General features: G+C 34.9%; 1 protein-coding gene across 9 annotated transcripts in view; it reads right to left on the reverse strand.

The window, feature by feature from the left end:
- The window catches only part of NBEA (neurobeachin), a 678,493-nt gene that overhangs the window by 377,272 nt on the left and 276,435 nt on the right, over positions 1-24,786 (reverse strand). For all 9 annotated transcript variants that reach the window (XM_053900309.1, XM_053900303.1, XM_053900292.1 and 6 more), the window contains one exon: positions 16,517-16,644. In XM_053900309.1, coding sequence (XP_053756284.1) covers positions 16,517-16,644 — 128 coding nt within the window. The remainder of the gene's footprint in view (positions 1-16,516; positions 16,645-24,786) is intronic.

Raw genomic sequence — 24,786 nt, forward strand, 5'->3', positions numbered from 1 at the left:
TCCAGCCTGCAGCTTGTTTTTGTATGGCCAATAGGCTAAGAACAGATTTTACATTTCTGTTAAAGGGTTGTGAAAACAGGTAACACAAAACACAAAGAATATATGAGAGAGATTGTTTGTTGGTCCATAATCCAGACCTCTACAGAAAAAGTTTGCAAACTCTTGTTCCAGAGTACTTTCAGATTTAAGATACATCTAGAAAACAAAGAGAAATGCTGAATTCATTAAAATGAAAATTTGCGTCATAGGCAAATTCATTAGAAAAAATCTTAAATATGAAAATCTGTAAAAGTTGCTTATAATTCCATTTTGTGAGAGACAAAACTTATGAATACGAGCTTATGTACACGATGACTTCCTGCATAAGATAACTGGTGTTAGATTGGTACCTCACAATCTGATGTTGGAAAATTTAAATTATTCATTCAAATACAAAAACAATTGGAGACTTTTCCTTTATTCAATTTCTTTTATGAATCAGATCTCTGTGAAAAACTGACAAAACGTAATTATCCATCTTACCATTCACAAGGTTAATGCTACAATTTTTTATCCCTTAAGAATGAGTTTCAAATACAGTTAATCCTCTATATGTAACTTCTCCCGAAATGTTTTTTTTTAATTGTTGTTGCTAGATTCATCTTTGTCTAGAGTAGGAATTACTTAAATTTGCTTTCCATTTCCTTCAGGCTATGCCATCATCTTGTGCATTAAAAACTCAGTCAAATTTGTGTAAAAATTGAAACAAACCACAAAATGTTCTTAAAAATATCTCAGTCACTAGACATAACCACTGTTGTCCTGTCCATTGCTACTCTTAAAATGTAAATTTTAATAGAAGTTTTGAGAAAAATTAGATGACTACTGCACCATCTCATCTCTCAGTGGTACAGAAATTAATTATATAGACAATATTTAAATAGATAAAAAGATACTGGCAACGATTACCAAGAGTAAAACTGAATATTCAGGACTGTTAGTGTCAAAAATATGTTAAAATCAGGGGAACCTGGGTGGCTCATTCGGATAAGCTTCTGACTTCAGCTCAGGTCATGGTCTCATGGTTTGTGAGTTCGAGCCCTGCATCAGGCTCTGTGTTGACAGCTCGGAGACTGGAACCTGCTTCAGATACTGTGTCTCCCTCTCTCTCTGCCCCTACCCCACTCATGCGCGCTCTCTCTCTCTCTCTCTCTCAAAATAAATAAATAAACATTAAAAAAATATGTTAACATCTATAATTTTTAATGAGCCTTTGACTTACAGAATCCAGTTTGGATTTCTCTATTTCACACCTTGGATAGAACACTTGTGACAGCATCCCCCCCTCCCTCCCCCCCCCCCCCAGGAATGAAATATATTTGCTGTATCAATTTTGAATATTTTTAAAATTTAAATAAGAGAATTCAAACTCAAAGTAGTATGTCAACAACTAGAATAAGCAAAAGATATAATATTAAGATGGTTAATTGAACTGTGAGTTTTTTTAACTTAGGAAAAAATTTGTCAGGTCTTATTTCAAGAATAAAAAAACCCTAGGGGCACCCGGTTGGCTCAGTCAGTTAAGAGCCCAACTCTGGATTTCGGCTCAGGTCATAATACCTCATGGTTCATGAGATTGAGCCCCATGTTGTGCTCTATGCTGACAGTGTGGAGCCTCCTTGGGATTCTCTCTCTCTCTCTCTCTCTCTCTCTCTCTGCCCCTCCTTCACTTGTGCACAGTAATGCTCTCTCCCTCTCTCTCAAAACAAAACAAAAATCAAAACAAAACAAAAAACCCTTAAGGTATTATTTATATTGACACTGCTATCAAAAGGAATAAAAACTATAGAAACTTATATTTTTGAAGGCTTTACAATATAATTTTAATTGCTTAAGAGTTTTATAATAAAAATATTACCCCCGAAGATCCTAATTAGAATTGAACAAAGAACTAAATGCTTTTAATTAGGCATAAAGTTCTTATGTACACTATTATCATTTACTCAAAAAGAAAAAAGTAAGGTCATTTCTTAAAAAAAATTTAAAGATTATTTATTTGGAAGAGAGAGAAACAGAGCATGGGAGGGGAGGGGCAGAGAGAGAGGGAGACACAGAATCTGAAGCAGGCTCCAGGCTCTGAGCTGTAAGCACAGAGCCCAGCATGGGTCCCGAACTCACGAACTGCGAGATCATGACCTGAGCTGAAGTTGGATGCTTAACCGACCAAGCCGCCTAGGCACCCCAATAAGGTCATGCTTAATTCATTATTTTTAGCCAACTAAAGATTTAGATAAGGACTTGGTTATAGGGGAGACATAGTAAATTATAAGGCATAATTGGTAATATTATGGTTTGAATTTTGAGAAACAAATAATGTATGTGACCTGACAAATTTCCAAAACCATGTCCAAAACTAATTAACTGGGAATCAATCAACTGTATTCATGACTTTTTGCCCTTCTTCATCCACAAAGAGCCTCTATAACTTCATTAGAAGTGTCAAGATAACAATCTTAACAATCATAACACACTATTTCGTTAGTATTTTTGTTGTTGTTGTTAGGAATACTGAAAGGCATATTGGTATAGATATTGGTCCAGTTCAGGGGTCATTTTTTTTCTACAAGAGTCAGACGGTAAATGTTTTGTGGGATATCAGTCTCTGGCTAAATCAATCAACTCTGCCACCGTCAACATAAAAGTAGTTTATATATGCATAAAACAATGGCATATCTGGGTTCCACTAAAACTTTATTTACAAAAACAGATGGCTGGTATACTTGGCTGTCAAGCCACAGTGTGTCGACCTCTGGTAATGTAATGATAATCAACACCCATTTTAAGGAATAAAAATTATAGACCCGAAGCACTTGTGTAAATTTCCCTGATCCCAATTCCCTAGAAACAACAACAATTATAAATGAACCATTTTGAGTCACATTTAAAAAACTTTGCCACATACTAATGAATTTCTCTATAAGATATAGTACTATCCTTATACAAGCTCTTTTGGTCAAAAAGGTTTTTATAAAATTGCATTTCACCATTGCATAGTACTGTAATACACAACCATACCATTCATTTGTCCACTCTTTTGTTAGTGAATAGTTTGCTTCTAGTTTGTCCTCAGCAAGAACAGTGTTGCTATAAATATTTTATATTTACATCTGCTTGTGTACATATGCAAAAATTACTTCACGGTACACACACAGGCATGAAATTGCTGAGTCAATACAACTTACAAATTCAAATTTGTAAGTAGAGTAAATTATATTTCAAAGTGTTTGCATTAATTTACATTCCCACTAGATGATTCTACACCCTTAGTACATGGATTTAAAAAAATATATTTTGTGCCAATGGGATGGGTTTTAAATATAAATTTTTAACTAACTGGATACAAAGACATATTTTGTACCATTTACCTGATTAAAAATGAGGTTGAACTTTTTCTTTTACATGTTTGTTGGCCATCTGCATTTTCCTCATCTGCAAATTAAATGATTTTGCCTTTTACCCACTGTTCTGTGGAATTACGAGTCTCTTATCGATTGGTAGCTGTTTTCTGTAACCTGGATTTCAATCTTTTTCAAATATTGGTGTTAGAAGTACATCTTTCCACGGGACCCCTCTTGCACTGTTGGTGGGAATGCAAACTAGTACAGCCACTCTGGAAAACAGTGTGGAGGTCCCTCAAAAAATTAAAAATAGACCTACCCTATGACCCAGCAGTAGCACTGCTAGGAATTTGCCCAAGGGATACAGGAGTGCTGATGCATAGGGGCACTTGTACCCCAATGTTTATAGCAGCACTCTCAACAATACCCAAATTGTGGAAAGAGCCTAAATGTCCATCAACAGATGAATGGATAAAGAAATTGTGGTTTGTATACACAATGGAGTCCTACGTGGCAATGAGAAAGAATGAAATATGGTCCTTTGTAGCAACATGGATGGAACTGGAGAGTGTGATGCTAAGTGAAATAAGCCATACAGAGAAAGACAGATACCCTACGTGTTCACTCTTATGTGGGTCCTGAGAAACTTAACAGAAACCCATGGGGGAGGGGAAGGAAAAAAAAAGAGGTCAGAGTGGGAGAGAGCCAAAGCATAAGAGACTCTTAAAAACTGAGAACAAACAGGGTTGATGGGGGGTGGGAGGGAGGGGAGGGGAGGTGATGGGCATTGAAGAGGGCATCTTTTGAGATGAGCACTGGGTGGTGTATGGAAACCAATTTGACAATAAATTTCATATATTTAAAAAAAAAAAGAAGTACATCTTTCCAGTCTGTGGCTAAACTTTTCAGTTTTCTTAAAAATAGCAGCAAAATACACATAACATAAAAATTTCTATCTTAACCATTTTTAACTCGTAAGTATATTCATAGTGTTGTGCAACCTCCAGAACTTTTCCATCTTGCAAAACTGAAACTCTAATACCATTAAACAACTCCCTGTTTCTCCCGTATCCCTTGGCAACTATCCTACTTTCTGTATACATAAATTTGACAATTCTAGATATCTCATATAAAGGGAATCATACAGTCTTTATGTTATTTGCTTATTTCACTTAGCTTAATGTCCTCAAGGGTACATCCCTGTTGTAGCAAGTCAGAATTCTCTCCCTTTTTTAAGACTGAATAATATTCCACTGCATTTATAGACCACATCTTGTTTATCCATTCATCTATATATGGTCACTAAGGGTGTTTCCACCCCTTGGGTATTTTGAATAATGTCACTATGAATGAGTGTAAAAATACACTTTTGGCATTTGCTTTCAATTCTCCTAAAAATTTTTAATGTTTATTTTTATTTTTGAGTGGGGGTGGAGTGTAGAGAGAGAGGGAGACACAGAATCCAAAGCAGACTCCAGGCTTTGAGCTGTCAGCAGCACAGAGTCTGGCACAGGGCCGGCCCGAAATCATGAACCGTGAGATCATGACCTGAGCTGAAGTCAGACGCTCAACCAATTGAGCCACCCAGACACCCCTCAATTCTTATAGATACACACCCAGAAGGAGAATTGCTGATTCATGTGATAATTCTATTTCCAATATTTTGAGGAACTGCCATGCTGTTTTCCATACTGGCTACACAATTTTACATTTCCACCAAGAGTGTGCAAGGTTTTCAGTTTCTCCACATCCTTGACAACATTTTATTTTCTGGGTTTTTCATAGTAGCCATCCTAAGGGGTGTGAGGTGATACCTTGTGGCTTTAATATGCTCCTTTTTAAATTGCTTATGTTTTTCTTGCTGAATTGTAGTAGTTCTTTATATATTCTCAATATTAAACCTTCAATAGATTTGGTTTGTAAATATTTTCTCCCTGTTTGTATGCTGCCTTTTTACACTATTGATTGTGTCCTTTGGTACACAAAAGATTCTAAATTTGATGAAGTCTAATTTATCTATTTTTACTTTGGTTCCCTGTGCTTTTGGTGTCATATCTAAGAAACCATCGCCAAATCCAGTAACATGGAGTTTTATCTTTATGTTTTCTTCTAAAAGTTTTATAGTTTTAGGTCTTAAATTTAGGTCTTTGATCTGTTTAAATTTTTGTACATGGTGTAAGGTTAAGGGCTCAACTTCATTCATTCATATATGGACATCAGGTTTTCACAACATGATTTGTTGACAAGACTGTCCTTTCTCCAACTGAATGGTCTTGGAATCCACGTTGAAAATTATTTGATCATGTATGCAAGGGTTCATTTCTGGGCCAGAGATTCTATCCCATTGGTCTATGAGTCTGTGTTTAGGCCAGTACCATACTCTTTGATTACTGTAGCTTTGTAATAAGCTTTGAAATCAGGAAGAAGGAAACCTCCAACTTTGTTTGTTCTCAAGACTGTTTTGGCTAATTGGGGCTCCCTGAGATTCCATCTTCATATTAGTATAGATTTTGCTATTTTTCAATAAGCACCACTGGAATTTTGAGAGAGACTACATTAAATCTGTAGATTGTGGGTAATATTGACATCTTAGCAATATTAGTCTTCCCATAAACATGGGCTATGGGCTGTCTCTCCAATTATTTGTTTCTTCTTTTATTTCTCTCATCAGTGTTTTATAGTTTTCAGTATATAAGGCTTTCTTTTTAGGTCGTTGGTTAAGTTTATTCCTAAATATTTTACTCTTTTTGATGTGATTGTAAATTGAATTGTTTTCTTAATTTCCTTCTTGTATTTTTCAATGTTCATTTATAGGACTACAACTGATTTTTGAAGTGTTGATTTTGTATTGTGTTGAATTCATTAACAAATATTTTGTAGAATATCTAGGATTTTCTACATATAAGGTCATGTAATATACAAACAGATAATTTTACTTTTTCCTTTCCAATTTTGATGCTTTTTTTAAAAACAAATTTAATGTTTATCTTTGAGAGAGAGAGAGAGACAGAGACAGAGCATGAGCAGGGGAGGGGCAGAGAGAGGGAGACACAGAATCCGAAGCAGGCTCCAGGCTCTGAGCTGTCAGTACAGAGCCCAATGGGAGGCTCAAACCCATGAACTGCGAGATCATGACCTGAATCAAAGTTGGATGTTTAACCGACCCAGCCACCCAGGTGCCCCTGATGCCTTTTCTTTTTTTAACATAATTACTCTTACTAAAACTTCCAGTGCTATGTTGCATAGAAGTGGTTAAAGTGGGCATCCCTATCTTGCTCTTGATCTTGAAGGAAAAGCTTTCATTTTTTTTTTGCCATTAAGCATGTTAGCTTTTAATTTTTTTATATATGGCCTATATTATGCTGAGTTAGTTTTCCCCTCTTCCTAGTTTAAGTGTTTTTATCATAAAAGGCTGTTGAATTGGTTAAATCATTTTTCTGCATCAATTGGGATGATTGTAGGTTTTTTCTTTTCCTTCCTTCTATTAATGTGGTGTCTTTCATTTATATCGGTTTTCCTATGTGAACCATCCTTGTGTTCTAGGAATACATCACTCTTGGTCATATGTATAATCCTTTTTAATATGCTGCTGACTTTGATTTGCTAATATTTTGATGAGGATTTCTGCATCAGTTTTTATAAAGGATTTGGGCCTGAATTTTCTTTTAATGTTTTTGTCTGGTCTCAGTGTCAGGGAAATGCTGGCCTCATATAGTAAGTTTGAAGGTATTCACTTCTCTTCAATTTCAGTATTTTAGAAAATTTTGAGAAGATCTGGTGGATCTGGTGGTATATATTTTTTTGAGTTTGTTTCTTTTTAATTATTATTTTTATGAGAATGTTAAAGAATGGTACATATTGATAGCATTTTATTCTCTCAGCAATGAACATACATTTTCTATAAAAGAATTTCATGTATTTGCCTCACCATAAAAATCACCTGGCAACCTGATGAAAAAATATATATCCATTCTTTCCTCATGGAGATTTTGATTCAGTAAGTCTAGGGTAAGCCCTATGCTTTTATATCACACCAGGAGATTCCAATGATCAGACAACATTCTATATATGATGCTTTTTATTGGCTGCTTAAGATTTAATTATGTAGGTATTTCACAATTTAACTTATAGTTATCTGCTTATAGATTGTGAGTTTTAATGATATTTTATTTTTTTAATTTTTGTTTTTTAAATTAAATACAAGTTCATTAACATATAGTGTAACAATGATTTCAGGAGTAGAAATTGGTGATTCATCACTTACATATAACACCAGTGAACTGGTGGTATTCTTAAACATTTGAGGTAAAAGTCTCTTTTGTCTTATATTACTATATCTACCTCTGTTCTGTTTTGGTTACTATTTGCATGGAATATCTTTTTTCCACTCTTTCATCTTCTATCTGTGTATGTGTGCTGAGATTTAAAATGAATCTCTTGTAGACAGCATTTAATTGAATCATTTTTCTTTGTAAATCATTCAATCTATGTCTTTTGATTGGAGCATTTAATAAACTTAACTTTTTAAGTAATTACTGATAGGGAAGAACTTACTATTGTCATTTTGCAAATTGTGCTCTGTCTGTTTTAAAGCATTTTGGTACCTCATTTGCTCCCTTACTGCCTTTCTTTGTGTTTAACTTTTTTTAATGATGTGCTTTAATCCCCTTTTCAATTATTTTGCACAAATTCTATACATATTTTCTTTTTATTTATTTTGAGACAGAGAATGAATGTGCCTGATCTGTTTAGCTCAGGCCACTACCACACCTTTACAATTATAACAGCTTGTTCATCTTTAAAATTATGTTGGTTTTTTTCAACCTCCATTCAACTACAGAAATTTAAGAGAAAAACTCATCAAATTCCATGAAAATAACTTGAGATTTTTTGAAAATAATTTTTTATTGAAAGTGATGGATTATCATGGACAGAAATTACTTCTTTGTGATATCATCTTCCTACCATGAACGTGATATAGTCAGGGTTACTTATGTCTTTAATGTCAATAAAAGCTTCTTATAACTTTCTCCTTCGAGAACATTAAAATGCTTCTGTAAAATACAACACAGATAAATAAAATGCATAAAACATAGATTAAGAATTATTTTAAAATGAACATCATTAAAACCACTACATAGCTGAAGAAACAGACTTTTGCCAAGTATCCCAGAAGCCCTCCATGCATCTTGTGTTATTCTCCTTCCTTTTAACAAATCATTATCTAATTTTTATGATAATCACTTTGATTTTTCTTTTTAAAGCTTATGACCCAAAAATGATAGTTATAGCTATAAACAATTCAGTTTTATTAATTTTTTGAGATATCTTTTAATGCTCTTTTAAGCTACAGATCCCCTCTATCACTTTTTTCCCTATATAAATTATTTTGAAGGAACCAAGATATTTATTGTATAGAATTTCCACCAGTGTTAATTTTGACAGCAGAATTCTTATGGTGTAGTTTAACATATTGGGTATATAATCTCAATCAGATTTAGCTTTACTTCATTCATTCATTCATCCATTCACTCGGTCACTCAGTCAGTCTTGATGGATGATAGAGCTTTCTCCCATCCAGTTATCTATTTGTCTCTCCTTCTGTGATGTTAGCAGCAATTGATGCTAAGGTCTATTAATTTCCTAGGGGATGCTAAATGTTAATGACCTAACCCAAAAATCTATCACTTATCAGATATATTTATATTTCTGTAAAAGAAGACTTCCCTCATTAATGATTGGATAACGTAAATGATATAACTTACAAAGGAATAACAAGACAAATTTTTCCCTTTATTGATCAGTTTTCAAAATAACGAATTGGCTCCCTATCTTCTAAATTCAACCAAGTCATTTTAAAAATCAGTCTTACAACTTACATATTTAACATATCCATGCATTTGGATGCACTGCAGTTATTATACCTACTGATGTTGAAAATGCCCCATGTTTGGCCAATAAGAGTGTCTTCAAGTTAGGTCCTGAGTACTTTTGACAGTGTTTGATATTTTCCTTGGTTTTGGTATCACCAAATGTTGCAGGCAAATCATGAACATTTACTGATCTAGCCTTGGCATCACTCATTTCTCCAAAAACTGGTTTCTTTCAGTGGTAAATGATATTTCAAGACTACAATCTAGAATCCAGATGTACTCTCTGCTACTAACTTGTCATTGTTCCCAGGCAAAACAGTAGACAGAACTAGAGTACATATATGAATGTGTGTCTGTTTGTGTGTGTGTGTGTGTGTGCATGCAGATAATAATTTAGCTTTTATAATATCCCATTCAAATTCAAAACTAATGAGAGATTTAATGAGAATCTTAATTTTCAGGCACACAAGATAAAATAATTACAATATCAACAATTATTAATTGGTTTTATATAACATTATGTAACAGTTTTATTAAAAAATATCAGTAATGCCACCACAAATATTATTGTCCTCCTCCTTTTTTCAGTTTTCAGGGCATAAAGCCATTATATACTACTATAACTCTCTCCCATATAACTAAATTAGTTCAGTTAGTTGTCTAAACACATGTATACTTGATGGTTATCATGGGTTATCATGTTTACACTCTCCAGTCACTTAGGTTGCCTGATACTTATTCTACAGTAGATTCTTCAGGAGAGCCTAATAGGAATAATGTTCCCTGAATTCTTTCATTGTAACAGTTTATCTGTTTATCTTTCATACATGAAAGCCAGTTTGGCTGCCATTTTCATTCCTAGAATATCTTAAATATCCTACCCCATTTTCTTCTGGTAGAAAATATGTCTATCAAAAATTATGATGACAATTTGATTCTCTTTCCCCAAGTTAATTTGTATTTTTATCTAGATGCCTGAGATTATTTTTCTTTTTCTTTAAAATTCATTAATTTTATTACACTGTGTCTCAGTGTTGGTCATTTGAGTAATTTTCTCAGATATTCAGTGTGCTTTTTAAATATATCTCTCTTTTTTATCTCTCTTTTTTTCAAATTCCAGGAGTTTCCTTGAATTATGGTCTTATTATGTTGCTATTCTTTTATTTGGTTTCTTCTTTGGAAACTCATTTATATTTATATTTATATTTATATTTATATTTATATTTATATTTATATTTATATATATTAAGTAATCTAAATCTGTCCTTTTCACTCTCATCTTTTCCATTCCATTTAGTAATTTTTTTTAATATTTATTATTTCTCCTTTTTTACCTTATATTACTCTTACAGACTTAACTGTTGAATCTATACACTTCTTTATTTCTTCTAATTTAACCTTTATTTCTAAAATAATTTTTCTTTATTTCAAATTATTTCCTAAGTTCTATAACCACATTTGTAAGATTCTCTAATTCTTTAAATTCTGATATAAATTGTTCTGTCATATCCTGTATCATTTTCTGATGTCTTTTTAGCTCATTTAAAAACTTTTCATCTGTTTTCTGTCCTGCTTTCATGGGCTGAGAGGGTATTATTCTACTTATTCTCATTTTTCTTGTTGTAATTTGTGGGATTAGGATACTTTTTGTTGGTTATTTTATGTGAAATTAACTTACCCAAACTCTTAGAATAGCTTTTTTTTTTTTTTTTTCCTCTTCAGGTTCTAGAGATCCCTCTTCTGTTTGTTTTCATGTCATTTAAAAAAAATATGACAGTGTACTTTCTGACATCTATTAGCTCTGCTTATCTTCCCCATTTTTTAAAATTTATATTGAGAGTGAGAGAGAGAGAGAGAGAGAGAGAGAGAGAGAGAGAGAGAGAGGTGGGGGAGGGGGGGGGAGGGGCAAAGAGAGAGGGAGAGAAAATCCCAGGCAGGCTCTGCACTCAGTGCAGAGACTGATGCAGGGTTCCATCTCACAAGCTGAGCTGAAGTCAAGAGTCAGACATTCAACTGACTCTGCCACCTAGGTGCCCTGGTGTTCCCCAGTTTTATGAAGACTTGCTCTTTGTCTCTCTTGCCCTTCTGTTGCTCCATTTGGGTTCTATTCATAGTAGTTTCTTCTCCTTGTGGGACTTTGTCTTGGAAGATAACTCAGGTTGGTTAATTTCTCATGGGGCCTACACGGCTCAGCCCCTTCCGTTGTTAACATGGAACCCCTCAACTCATCTGCTATTACAGTGTGTAAAAACCCTCTCTATTCTAGCTGCTGGGTTTTAGCCCTCTGGGTTTTCCAGTGAGTGTTCGTAGACCAGTTTCCTCAGATGCTGTCTTGTTTCCCACCACTTTCTACCATGCCTCTGCTGATCCATGTGCTATCCTGTAGGTGTTGTGTCTCAACCCGGTCATATTTTAGAGTTCAGTGGGATACGTTGTCACCTAGTTTTGTTGTAAATGTTCATCTGTCGTTGTAATTATTTTTTCAAAGCCTAGGGTTCTGTCTGTTTTTCATGGAGGAATTCAGGGTTATTTAAAAAGCATGCCCCCCATTGCCACCTACACTGAATTTGTCATGTTCATTTTTTTTTTTATTATTGCCATTTTAAAATAACTTCTGAACAGATATTTTAATCTATAATTTTTGAATTAAACATATGCAAGTTTTTCTAATTATTTGGCCATACTCTTACTATGAATGATTCAAGGGTGATATGGGCTTCTTGATCAGGATCATTCTTTTTATAATAACATTTCAGTGATGTTCTCCTTTGGTAGAGTGAAAATTACAGGCTATTTTTTTTAAAGTGTTAGTCTTGGAAATTTAAATATTCTGCAGTATTATATGACTTAACAGAATATTCACTTATGTCACTAAAAGAGTAACAGACGCTTTAGTGTAACATTTTCTGCACTGCTACCATCTCTTTCTGAGATGTTTCAACCTCTACATAGAGCTTCTAAAAGAGGCAGCCTATAGATTACATCCAACCTCACCCTTCTCATCCACCCCAATCTTAACTGATATTAATAGAGTATAAATAGAGCATAATAGAGATATTGTGAGATAGAGAGCATATAGGCATAGAGAGCAAGGTCTAATCTGCTTCCTGACAGTCAGCCCCCAATGTACAACTGGACCTACACCTTTAAATCCAAACTCTAAGAGAAGCCACACTGTTCCTGTGAAGTGTATCCTCCATCAGTGCAGCAAGTCAAATAAATATAACAATTTTGGACTAACAGTTGTTTTGCCTCCTTGAGCTGGTGGATTTTGATACTTGCCTATATATCTACTCTAATTTTTATGCATTAGTTCACAGATTTAAAAGCTGTAATTATTCTTATATAAAGTTCACTAAGTTCTAAATAACTGCTATCTTCAAAAATCCTTAATTATTTCCAAGAGAAACACAGGAAAGTATATAAAAATAGCTACTGTCAATGAGTGACCTTAAAAGGTAAGAACTACACTGAGTACTCTAGAATCATTCAATAGTAATTTAACACAGGTTGACTAAAAAAGCGATAGATAAGATCATTGAAAGACACTATTTTAGCTTGTATTTTAAAGGACACAGACAATGTAAAATATCAATGACTATTCTATAAAAAACCAAATGAATACAAGTATAAATTAACAATGAATATAAAACAACAAAGATGCAATTCAAATAAATTCTTATTTGAAATTAAGAATAATTGCCTTCCCTTTTCATAGCATTCAAGTATCTTCAGTTACCTAAACCCAACTTTGTTCCTACCACTCAGATATATATGACAAAGTCAAAGCAACGAGATTTAGTCATCATAAGCACTCTTTTTGAAGTCAATGGCTAGCATAAAGGTATTTTTATCATGTAAATCTCCTGAGTCCTTTACAATAGTTTGATAGTTTTTCTTCTCAGAGGAGAGGAAGTGTTTCAAATTAGGGAAAGAAGGGAAATGGAGGAGAGAGGGGAAAAAAAAGAATGATCTAGAGTACATGTTCAAGAATGAGAACATGAAAGGGCATGTATTTCAGAGACCGGGGTGGAAAGCAAGAATACACCTTGGATGAGCATAGCAGCTAATTCGTGACTGTGGATGACTGATCAATACGGAGAATTCTTATTATAGAACACAACATTTTATCTGTCTTACCACGTTATTTTCAAAACTCACCTCTTCCAGAAATTATTAGTAACAAAAATAATTTTCTAGTCAAGTGTAGAGAAAATACTGAATATTATTAGCTAGGCAATGTAACATAAGCAATAAGATACTTCCTATTTATAAGTGAGGAATGATTTTATTAAAATTATATAAATAAAACAACACAGGATTACAGAATAGAGGACATTAATAAGAAGCTGGATTCAAAGGATGATAACAATTTGGAGGAAAGAAAAAAGGAAAGAGATCCAATGCAGAAGACATAGTTGTACAAACACAAGGAAATGTGATATTGTGTAACTTGTTTTCAATAATTAATGTTTTCTATAGCAAGAGAATGGAGACTAGTTGAGTCTGAAAAGGAAAGTTGTAACTAAATTGTGAGAGATATAGAATGTTGTTCTGTTATACAGCAGATATTTCTAGGTTTTTGGAATGTATAGTTTGGCAGAAATTTGGAGGACATATCCTAAGTGTGTCAACTTTCTATTTAAAAAAATAAAAATTAAACCTAAAATTCTAACATTTGCTATATTGTACTAAGTTAAGTAATGTTAACACAAAAAAGAATATGAACATAACATCTACATACTTTTAAAAAATATGATAAACTCTGGATGCCAAAAAGTTAGAACATAAAATTGTATTCTGCCAGATGAAAACAAGGTGAACTTTCAATATATACCTTGTTCCAATGTTTCATTTTTAGCATAGTTATTTTTTAAAAATCCAAGAGGCATGTTCTTAATACTCTTTCAGAGTACTCAATTCAGAGTATTTTTGGTAAACTTAGGGAAGCCCAAGAAAAACAGCTCTCAGTTACCTACCCAGCCCTTTCTTCTACCTTCTTTCTGCAGCACTGGAAGAAATAAAAAAACAGACCAGGTGTCTGATCATGGCAAATTCTGGGAAGGGGCTACGTATGTGGGGTCTTGTCTGATCAACATAAAGCAGTTAATAGTTATCTGGCTGTAATTCCTTAGAGCTTAAAATTGTCACAAACCGTCACTGAGGAACCAGGAATGTGAGTCTTAACAACTTAAAATAATTCCTTCTTTGCTTTGGCTGCTGGAAAACTTAGTGCTGATTTGTGTTCCAGTTTTAATAACACGACAGGACCCATGCTAACATTTCTAAATTTATTCTCCATTTATTTTAGCATTTTGACCACTATTTATATATTCTTGTATAAGTTTGCCAAATCATTTTTGGAAAAGACATATACAAATACAGAAGAAAGACTTCAAGTGAATGAGGAAACATTTAAGATTTATTTTTTCAATAATGTTTATTGATTTTTTTTTTCTTATTGTAAAGTAACACATGTTATGGGGTCATTACACTAAATATTCTCTCAGTCTAGAATGTTTTTCTAGTAAGGTGTATGACTCACCTCCCGTAAGTCTTTGCTTAAATGTAATTTTTACCACTGGTCTATTTAAAATTATATAGCATGTTAGATACGATAAATGCTACGTTAAAGGATATGTCCAACACAGGGTTTGGGATGATAAAAATGGCAGGGTCAAGTTGCGGTTTATTTAATAAATCACCCTCTTTAAAACTGCAACCTGACCCTGCTGTTTTTACCATCCCAAACCCGTGTTGGACTCATCCTTTAACGTAGCATCTACCACCTTCTAACATGCTATATAATTTATTTATTGTGTTTATTGTTTATCTAAGTGTCCTCTCCTTGATGGAATATAAACTCAAGGCAGGGAATATTTTTTTAATTAAGGTGTGTTTTGTTGTTGTTTTATTAAAGTATCGTTGGCACGCAGCGTTAGATTAGTTTCAGGTGTGCAACATAGTGATTCAACAACTTCGTATGTTATGCTATGCTCACCGTCTGTCACCATCCAACACTATTATAATACTTCTCACTGTATTCCCTATGCTGTAACTTTTCATCCCTGTGACTTATTCATTCCATAACTGGAAGCCTGTGTCTGCCACTCCCATTTTGCCCATCTCCCCACCCCTCTCCTCTTTGGTCACCAAGAGTCTGTTCTCTGTATTTATGGGTCTGTTTCTGCTTTTGTTTGTTTGTTCACTTGCTTTCTTTTGTAGATTCCACATCTTCATCTGTGATATGCGAATATATTGTAAGTACCTAAGAAAATGCTTGGCCTAGAACAAGAACTCAGTGTTTTGTTTTTTTTTTTAAATGAATAGCTCACCCATGTGTCACTATTCTAAGACATTCTATAGGCATTATATAATTTAATTCTCACAAGAACCCTGTGAGGGAGGTGCTATCACTGACTACATTTTACAGAAAGGATGTAACTTTCTAAGTTACTTTCTAAGCTAACCGAGTCAAGTTATTAACTATTACTGCCTCTCTTGTGTAAAAGCAGTTGAGACAATGATAGAACAGTCACAGGAAAATGACAGTAAATAGAAAGTGAAAAGCAAAAGGATATATACGCAAGGCTGCTAAATCCAAGGAATAGTACCTACGGCCATTATGTCCTCACAGGATCATCTAGATATTGAGATTACCCCTTTCTGAAGCTCATGAATATTTATAAAACAAACTTGTTAAAGAAGTAAGGCTTCAGAAAACCATATTTTCAAAGCTGCTCTCCTAATACAGGTGCATTAATTAAATCTTCACAACAATTAATTTATCTGCTTTCCCTCCTCACTCCACTGAAGCTGCTGTTGAGTAAAAGACAACGACTTCATCAACTCCAGGTTAAGTGTTTCTTTACATTTTCTCCGTGAAGAATTGTCACATTACAAACGTTAGGGGAGTAAGAAGTCACTTACAGAAGCACGGCTCTTACAGAGAGTGCTGCATAGTACACACACCGTCTAACGAAGGCTACACCGCACCCCAGGTAGACTAGGATTGTAAGAGCCAGAGTCTCCTAGTCCAACACTTTTTCACAGTTCTCCATTCTGTTATTAGCACTGACTGTGAAAACATGTTATTCTTAAAAAATGAATGAGAAGAAAGCATACAGGAGTATCGTATTCGAATTTGTGGAAGCAATGTCTTTACGTTCTTTTGGCAATAAATATTCCTCCAGAAGTACAAATTACGTCATGATTAAGAGATACATTATAGGAAACTAAAATAATTAGAATAGAGAGAAATCATACCTTCTATCAATAGCTCTTGTCCATGACTGCCAAGAAGTGTACGAGATAGGAATGGGGCAAAGTCTACAAAAATTTCACGAAGAAGAGGAGCAACTTTTTCTAAAGCTCTTTCAAGTTTTGCAGTGATGCTGTTGAAATTAAGACATAAAGACTAGTAAATATAATTCAATATAAAAAGTCAAATAAAGTTTACTTCTAAATTAAAATCTTGAAAAATCACGAAAATACAATTCTAACCCATGGAATCGTACCAGTTTCAGTAGAAGGGACACCCTGTACGGTTTCACATCAGACATAAGGCTACTCTGAAGACTTCAGCTAACATGGAATGACTATTCTGTGAAAAGCTGTTGGGATTGTGTCACCTGCAAGGGCCATAGACTCTGCTCGTAGCTCTAAGGAGCTTCAAGAAAAGTTTTTCTTCTATGTCTTCTGTGACTTATCCTTCTATCTATGAAAGAGAGCTGTTTTGAACACCCCCTACAGGGATAGTTATGTCGGTTACAAAGAATTAACCTTTGTTCGCAAGAGTTACCTAAAAATTCCCTGGAAGGCTAGACTAATAACGCAGGAACTAGAATCCTCTGTAATACAACTAAATTGCTGTGCTAAAGTAGGCATTTTCCACCTCATAAGCCCATTTACTTTTAGTTATTGATCGCTGTAATATGATTTATATTATTTCATTAAATTATACGGCCTTATATAAACACTATTTGACATTCTTAAAAATACTTTAGTGTATGTAAAAAAAGAACAGAGGTAAAGAAAATAATTCTGCTCAAGCAAATAAATAATCTGGTAACATCTAACTATCTGTCTTAGAAGTAAGTGCTCTGAAGTAAGACTGCTTGGACTAGAATGCTGGTTCTGCGGCGACCTAGGGGAGCGTGGGACATTAAGACTTCCTTTGCCTACAAAATGAAGATGACTGTAGTACGACTGGTGAGGATTAAATAAGCTAAGGCATGTAAAGTGCACAGAAAAGTACCCGGCACACTGCGAGAGGTCAGTCACGGTAGCTCTTATAACAACTACTTTGAATACAACAAAACTATATTTACTCTTACAAAATGTGGCTCTGACTTAAAAAAACAAAGTCACTATAATAATACAATGGTAGATGAACACACACTGTTCTACATCGAAGACATCTACGGCAAAAAATTGAACAATGCTTCAAAATAAAAGTTCAGCCACAAAGCTAAGTAACATTTTGGCTACGTATGAGGAAAAACATAAATGCCAAAAGGGTTATTAATCACAGAATAATTTTCCATATATTACTAATACTTAAAACTAAAGAACTGTGTTGTGAAATGATTAAATAGGGATAAGGGAATAGACAGGATTCCTTCTTTCTTAACCTGGAAATAGCATGATCTGATTCATTTGTGTACTCAAAGCCTCACCATTAGCACTTCTATTTGACTTTTTCTTCTCTTATTTGGATGAACAGCTTTAGACAAAAAAACTCAGAAAACTGGTGTGAGCACTTCCACAAAGACTATTCTGGAGGAACAACTTGCGGCAAGAAAGGGACTCGGGTGCAGCTGCGAAGACTTGCCGGAGATAAACAGAATTTTCAATATTCTCCCTTACTCCGTTATTCCTGAACCTAGAACCTTCTTTTAACCCAATGGTTCTCAAACGTTCGTGTAGATTAGAATCATCTGCAATGCTGGTTAAACAGACTCCTAGAACCCCCTCCCCCTAACTTCTGATTCAGCAGGTTTGGGTGTACTGTGAGAATTTGCACCTCTGACACATTCTCAGGTGGCTTGCTACTGCTGATCCAGGAAACGCACTTGGAAGATAACTGTTTCAGTGAGAAGATTGACTACTAGTAAATTAGAATAAAATAGCTAGCAAAGAGAAGGCTACCTGAAGTCCTAAAATAATCACAGTAAGTTATGTCTGGCTTTAGTGAATATAGATGGACAGAGCTCCTTTTTCAGGTCTATTTAATTCATTCCTTCTTATCTCCAGGATCACGTCCTATGACTTCCCAGCTAAAGTAATCCCATCCTTTAAGGAAAGATGAGTAAGAATGAGAAGAGCAAACCTATGAAAAGGAGAAAAATCCAGATGCTGTTGTTTGCTTCTGTACTTGAATTCTGAGTGAAGCATGAATATTTTTATTTAAGATTAATTAATGAGAGTGAAATTACTTTAGAAACATTTTGGATGTATAAAGGTCCACATCAGTTATATTATCATAATATACTATTGTGTAATTAAATCCAGGTGTATTTTTTCCCTAGTTTATGACTTTTTCCCATAATTTATGGGTTTATGTATGATTTAGAAGCATCAGAATTGCAACAATAGTCTTCTAAGCAATTAAGTTACAGATCAAATAGAAACTTCAATTAATCTAAGCAAATATTTACATGAGTGTGTATACATATGTACTAATTATCTTAAGGGTAATGGATAAAAACAGACATTTCTCAGTGAGTGAATCCCTACAATAGGATTTTTTAAAAAGTGTTTTTAAGCATTTATTCATTTCTGAGGGGCAGAGAGAGAGGGACACACAGAATCCGAAGCAGGCTCCAGGCTCTGAGATATCAGCATAGAGCATGAAGCAGGGCTCGAACCCATGAGCCGTGAGGTCATGACTTGAGCTGAAGTTGGAAGCTTAACTGACTGAGCCACCCAGGCACCTCCCCTCCGCAACCCCTGCAAAATAGGATTTTAATAAGCAACTAATTTCTTATAAAACTCAATAGAATATTAAATGATGCTCTTACATATCATCCTGTAACCATAATTTTAATTTTCTAATGAGGGACAAAGTAACATTTTACCCAGCAAGAGACCAAATGTTTTAAGTACATAAAATCATCATTAAATAATACTGCCAGATAGCTCTATCAAACAACAAACTATGCTAAGTGGAAATGTTTCATCCTCACTTTTTTACAGTGAAGAAAATGGACAGGGTTTTGTTATTGTTGTCATTAAGAGTTACAGCTTCCTCACAATGTCTTTTAAAGGAAAGTAAACTTCAGATAAAGTTTAGAATTCTAGAAAATAATAATAATTCTTTCACTTAGGACACTGCTTATGTTGTGAGTTTGTTTGTTTGTTTGTTTGTTTATTTTGAGAATGAGAGAGATGCAGGGATGGGGGCTGCAGAGAGAAAGAATCCCAAGCAGCCTCTGCACTGTTACTGCAGAGCCTGATGCGGGGCTCGAGTTCATGAACCATGAGATCATTACCTGAGCTGAAACGAAGAGGTGGATGCTTAACTTACTGAGTCACCCAGGTGCCCTGTGAGTTTTATTTTAATAAACTCCTTTATGTTTGTGTCACTTCATAAAGTTATAATTCTTACTTTTAGTTTTAACTTTTGTATCCTCCTAGGTCCTTTTAGCATGTCATAAATATAATAAATACTTGATAATTTAATATGGTACATTAAAATTCTTAAATTTCCTCACTTCTTACATCATAAAAAAGTTATGTATATAATAATAAAATCTAGAATGAAAGTAATTATGTAACTTTAAGTAATGTACAATAAAAGATACAACTCATATATAAAAGAAATTATTACACTAGTGAAATTCCACAACAGATTTCAGTATTCAAATGCTCCTATGTAAATTAGGAAATATAGGCATAGGTAAGTGAAGTGATTTGCTTAAGTAAACTTAGATAAAAAGGAAAGATTAGGAGAGTATTAATGAAGCAAAACCATAAGTTGTAAAGTTAAATTCTTAATCAGCTACATACTATGACTGGGAATCGACAAACATTGACTTTAAATATTTTGTTTAGTTTTCACTAAGTTTCTAATGTGAAATATAATTTAACATACTAGACAAGTGAAGAGTAAATGTGTCCTGAATCTTAGGTTCTGTAACCTTGTGACCTACTGGTAAACAGTTTTTTCCGCTATAACTTGCTAGGTTTATAGCAACTAATGAACACGTGAAGCTGAAAAAATTCTTGCCTACTTTATCTCCACATGGACTTCTAAATTAAAAAACTGACATTTTCTCCTTATTCTTTTTAAACAGAATCATACACATTTTCAAGTGCATGAGTACAGATTAAGAAAGAAGATGACATTACAGAAGATTAAGAAATTGAATCTCAATAGAATTCTACTGCAAGGAAATATTTCACTCTTTTATAAGGTAAATTGAATTCCAAACATGCATTTTTTTCAAGTTTTAAGAAATGTAATGCTGGGATGTCTTTAGATAGGTATAAAAGCTTTTTTACAGTGCATGTTTGGAAATTGTTAATTGCATGTGTCTTAGACAAAAAGAAAAAAAACAAACTGAAATGGAAATACTCCTCCTTTCTAGTGAACTAGTCAAATAAAATATAAAATTTAACTATAAAGTTCAGAAAATATGTCATTTATCTGAGACCACACAACAGACCTAGTGCTATAAAGAGTAAGGCTAATTGTCTTTTAAATAGGTGATATAAAAATGAAATAATAAAACTTTTCCTAGTAAATAATATTTTTAACACAAGAGTCGTATATGCTTCTGACTGGGGCAGCCAGGCACTCCTGGTTTTAGTGCTTTCCCACAGAATGACCTAGGTTCTCCCTTCCAATCGCCTCACTTTTCCTCAGACCAGTTCTCCCTTCCCACTTATAGGTGATGTGAAGAACATTCTTCAGTAAATTGCCTGTATACAGTGCTCTGAGAATATCTTTCCTGTGACTGTAGTCTGTTAATGGGTGCTGTTAGTATAGTACTTGGCTCACATAATATTTTTTGAAAATACAATTTGAAATATCATGAGTTAGAAATTCAAATTTAAAAAAGTAGAAAACTTCCACTTAAGATGCAGAAAGCTGGAAATGGTCACTCCCACACTGATCACAAGAAAAAGCCAGAAAATATATAGAATTATAGCACTTTTAGGATCTAGCAGATTGCTGAGATCGCAGGACAACCAATTAGCCTTGAAATCTGAAGAAAGACCAGACCCTTAAGAAGACAAGGGAGGGATGAAGAACTTGCTTCCTCGGGGCAGAGCCCAGGAAGAAGAAACGCTGGGTACTCCATAGACTGGTAAGAGGAAATCAGCTAACACTTTTAATAAGTTGATCGAGTCCAAGTGTGAGCTAATGTGAGAGAATGAATCTTCAGAGGTGCAAGCACAAGGGGAGCCTGCGGTAATTTGCAGGCTCTTGTCCACAAACCTCACCATTACTCATGAGAGAGACCGGGGGCAGCATGGAAGACTGAGAAAGTCCTTTCACCGCTGCAGGCTAAGAAAGGGAAGCTGTGACTGTTGTAGAAAAGACATAAAGCCCAGCCTGGACCTTCTTCTCTATAACCTCTGCGGAACAAAAGCCTTATCTGTCTTAGAACAGGGCGGCAAGACCGGTCACGTTCAGGGTACCAGAGAGAGCCTTTTGAAGCCAGAGAAAGGGAACAGAAAAAAAAAAAAAACTTTTCTGAGGGAGAGCAGGAAGTCCTGATATTTAGAGATTCTCCAACCACTTGCAAATGGGCAGGATCAGTAGCAAGTCCCACACACAAGACCCGGGGCAGCACTTGCCTAAAACCCAGTCTGGAGCAGAACAACAGGAAACAACCCATGCCCACCACAAACCAGGCTTGCAAGTACCCAGTACAGATATAGCAGACGACTGTTGTGGAGGGAACCTCTTTGAAATATAGGAAATATAGGATCGAAAGAAAGCCTTCAATAGGAACACTGAGTAAAACATTCTGACAAATCAGCCTCTACATAAAGACAAGGTAAATGTAGTGAAATTTAAGGCATGAGTTGCAGTGAGAGTATTTAAAACAAGAAAACACAAACCTAGCTCAACTCCTGGGTAGAATAATTTAAGCTACAATAGGAGAGGCCTAGCATAAGAGGCAAGCCCTTTTCCAGGATAAATACCATGTCAGTTATGACTAATCTATAGATAATGTCCAGTTTTCAACCAAGAAGTATAAGACATACAAAGAAGAAAAACTGACAAAGTCAGAATCACAAAAGGATAGGATCAGAATCACAGAGAAACCAGGTGTTGGAACTATCGGAGGATTTAAAATAACTGTTTAACATGTTGGGAGTTAACTAATACTTGAAAAGATAAGTCGATGTGCATAAACAGGGAATTTTAGCAAAGTAAGAAGCTGTAAAAAAGACACGATGATGGAAATACAAAAATAGAGAAAAAAGATAATGCGTTCAATGGGCTTATCAACAGATTCAATAAAGTTAAGGAAAGAATTAGCAAATTTGATGAAAGGCCAATTAAAAAAGGCATATTGAAATAAAAGGAGGAGATATATATATATAATGAAAGAAGAATACATATATTCTTTGAATGCAAGTGCATTCAAGAGCTGTGGAAGAGTATCAAATAGTCTATATAAATGTCATTAAAATTCCAGAAGAAAAATGTGGTATGCCAAATAATGGCTGCCCAAAGGTGCCTAAACCATAATCCCTGGAATTTGTGAGTCAGTTATGTTACATGGCAATAGGGACTCTAAAATGAAATTCACGCTTTACACACTGAGATAGGGACATTATCCTGGACTATGTAGGTGGGCCTAATGTAACCACAGGAGCCCTAAAAAAGCAGAAAACCCTCTTGGTGGCATCAGGGAGTTGTAGTAGAAGAGAAAGACGTAAAAGACAGGTCAGAAGGTGAAGCCAGAGAGGTCCCAAGTGTGAGAAGAATGTGATACACTGTCACTGGTTCTGAATGAAGGGGTCATATGCAAGGACTAGAAAAAGGACTCTCTAGGAGCTAAGGACAGCCCTGACTGACAACTGGCAAATAAACAGGGCTGTTGTCCTACAGTGGCCCGGCGCTGAATTCTGCCAACAACCTGAATGAACCTGGTTTACTTCCAAAGCCTCCAACAAGCAAGCAGCCCTGCAAATAGCAGGGTTTTCAATGTGACCTGTGCTGGACTTTTAATCTCCAGAACTGTGTCGTAATAAATGAGTATTGTTTTAAGCTGCTAAATTTGTGGCAATTGATTATGGTAGCAATAAAAAACTAATACAGGGAGAGAGAGAAAATCGGGCAGAAGAAATATGTTAAGAGATAATGAATAATAATTTTCCCAAAATGATTAAGTTCCTCAAACCATGGATGCAAGAAGCCCGGGAAAGGGGTGCCTGGGTGGCTCAGTCAGTTGGGCGTCCGACTTCAGCTCAGGTCATGATCTCACTGTCCGTGGGTTCGAGCCCCGCATCAGGCTCTGTGCTGACAGCTCAGAGCCTGGAGCCTGCTTCTGATTCTGTCTCCCTTTCTCTCTGCCCCTCCCCCGCTCAAGCTCTGTCTCTGTCTCTCTCAAAAATAAATAAACCTTAAAAAAAAAAAAAAAGAATCCCAGGAAGCAAGCACAATAAAAATTAATTAATAACTTATATTTGTCATAATAAAATACTGAAACCCAAAAGTAGACAAAAATTTAAAGAAGGCTTTCAGAGAATAAAGACTCATCATGCAAAGAGGAAAAAGGAAAAAAAATGACCTCACCAGGAAGAGGCAGGCCAGAAGACAGTGGCATGAAATCTATTTCAAATCCACTTTAAAAAAATGTTGGCCACAATTCTATTTCTGGCCAAAACAAACAAACAAACAAACAAAAATATCTTTCAAAAATGAAGGCAGAGAAGAATTGTTCCAAAGGAACAAAAACTGAGACATCCATGTATATGCCTTGGAGTGCAAGAACTTTTTTTTTTTAATGTTTATTTATTTTTGTGAGAGAGGCAGAGACAGAATGCAAGCAGGGGAGGGCAGATAGAGAGAGACAGAATCGGAAGCAGGCTCCAGGCTCTGAGCTGTCTGCACAGAACCCGACGCAGGGCTCAAACTCAGACAGGGAGATCATGACCTGAGCCAAAGTCGGATGTTTAACCGACTGAGCCACCCAGACACCCCTGCAGTACAAGAACTTTTAAAGGAGGTTCTTCAAGAATAAGAAATATAATACCTGATGTAAACTTATGTTTCTACAAACATACTAAGAAGGCTAGAAATGATAAATAAGAGTAAATATTAAACTCATTTATTTTTAATTGTGCTAAAGATAATGCACTTTACACAGCAAAAAGAGTAGTGATGCATTGTTTCTTAAAAAGACATAGAAAGGTAAAATATGACAACATTAACATAAAGGATGACAGAGTAATTAAAAGTAAAGTAAAAGTAAACCATTATAAGAATCTTACACAACACATGAAAGAGTATAAAACTATTAAAGACTATAAAAATTTAGGGGTGCCTGGTGGCTCAGTCAGTTAAGCAC

Source organism: Panthera pardus, unplaced genomic scaffold (assembly GCF_024362965.1).
Source record: "Panthera pardus isolate Hobbes unplaced genomic scaffold, ASM2436296v1 HiC_scaffold_1, whole genome shotgun sequence".
Classification (NCBI taxonomy): Eukaryota; Metazoa; Chordata; class Mammalia; order Carnivora; family Felidae; genus Panthera; species Panthera pardus.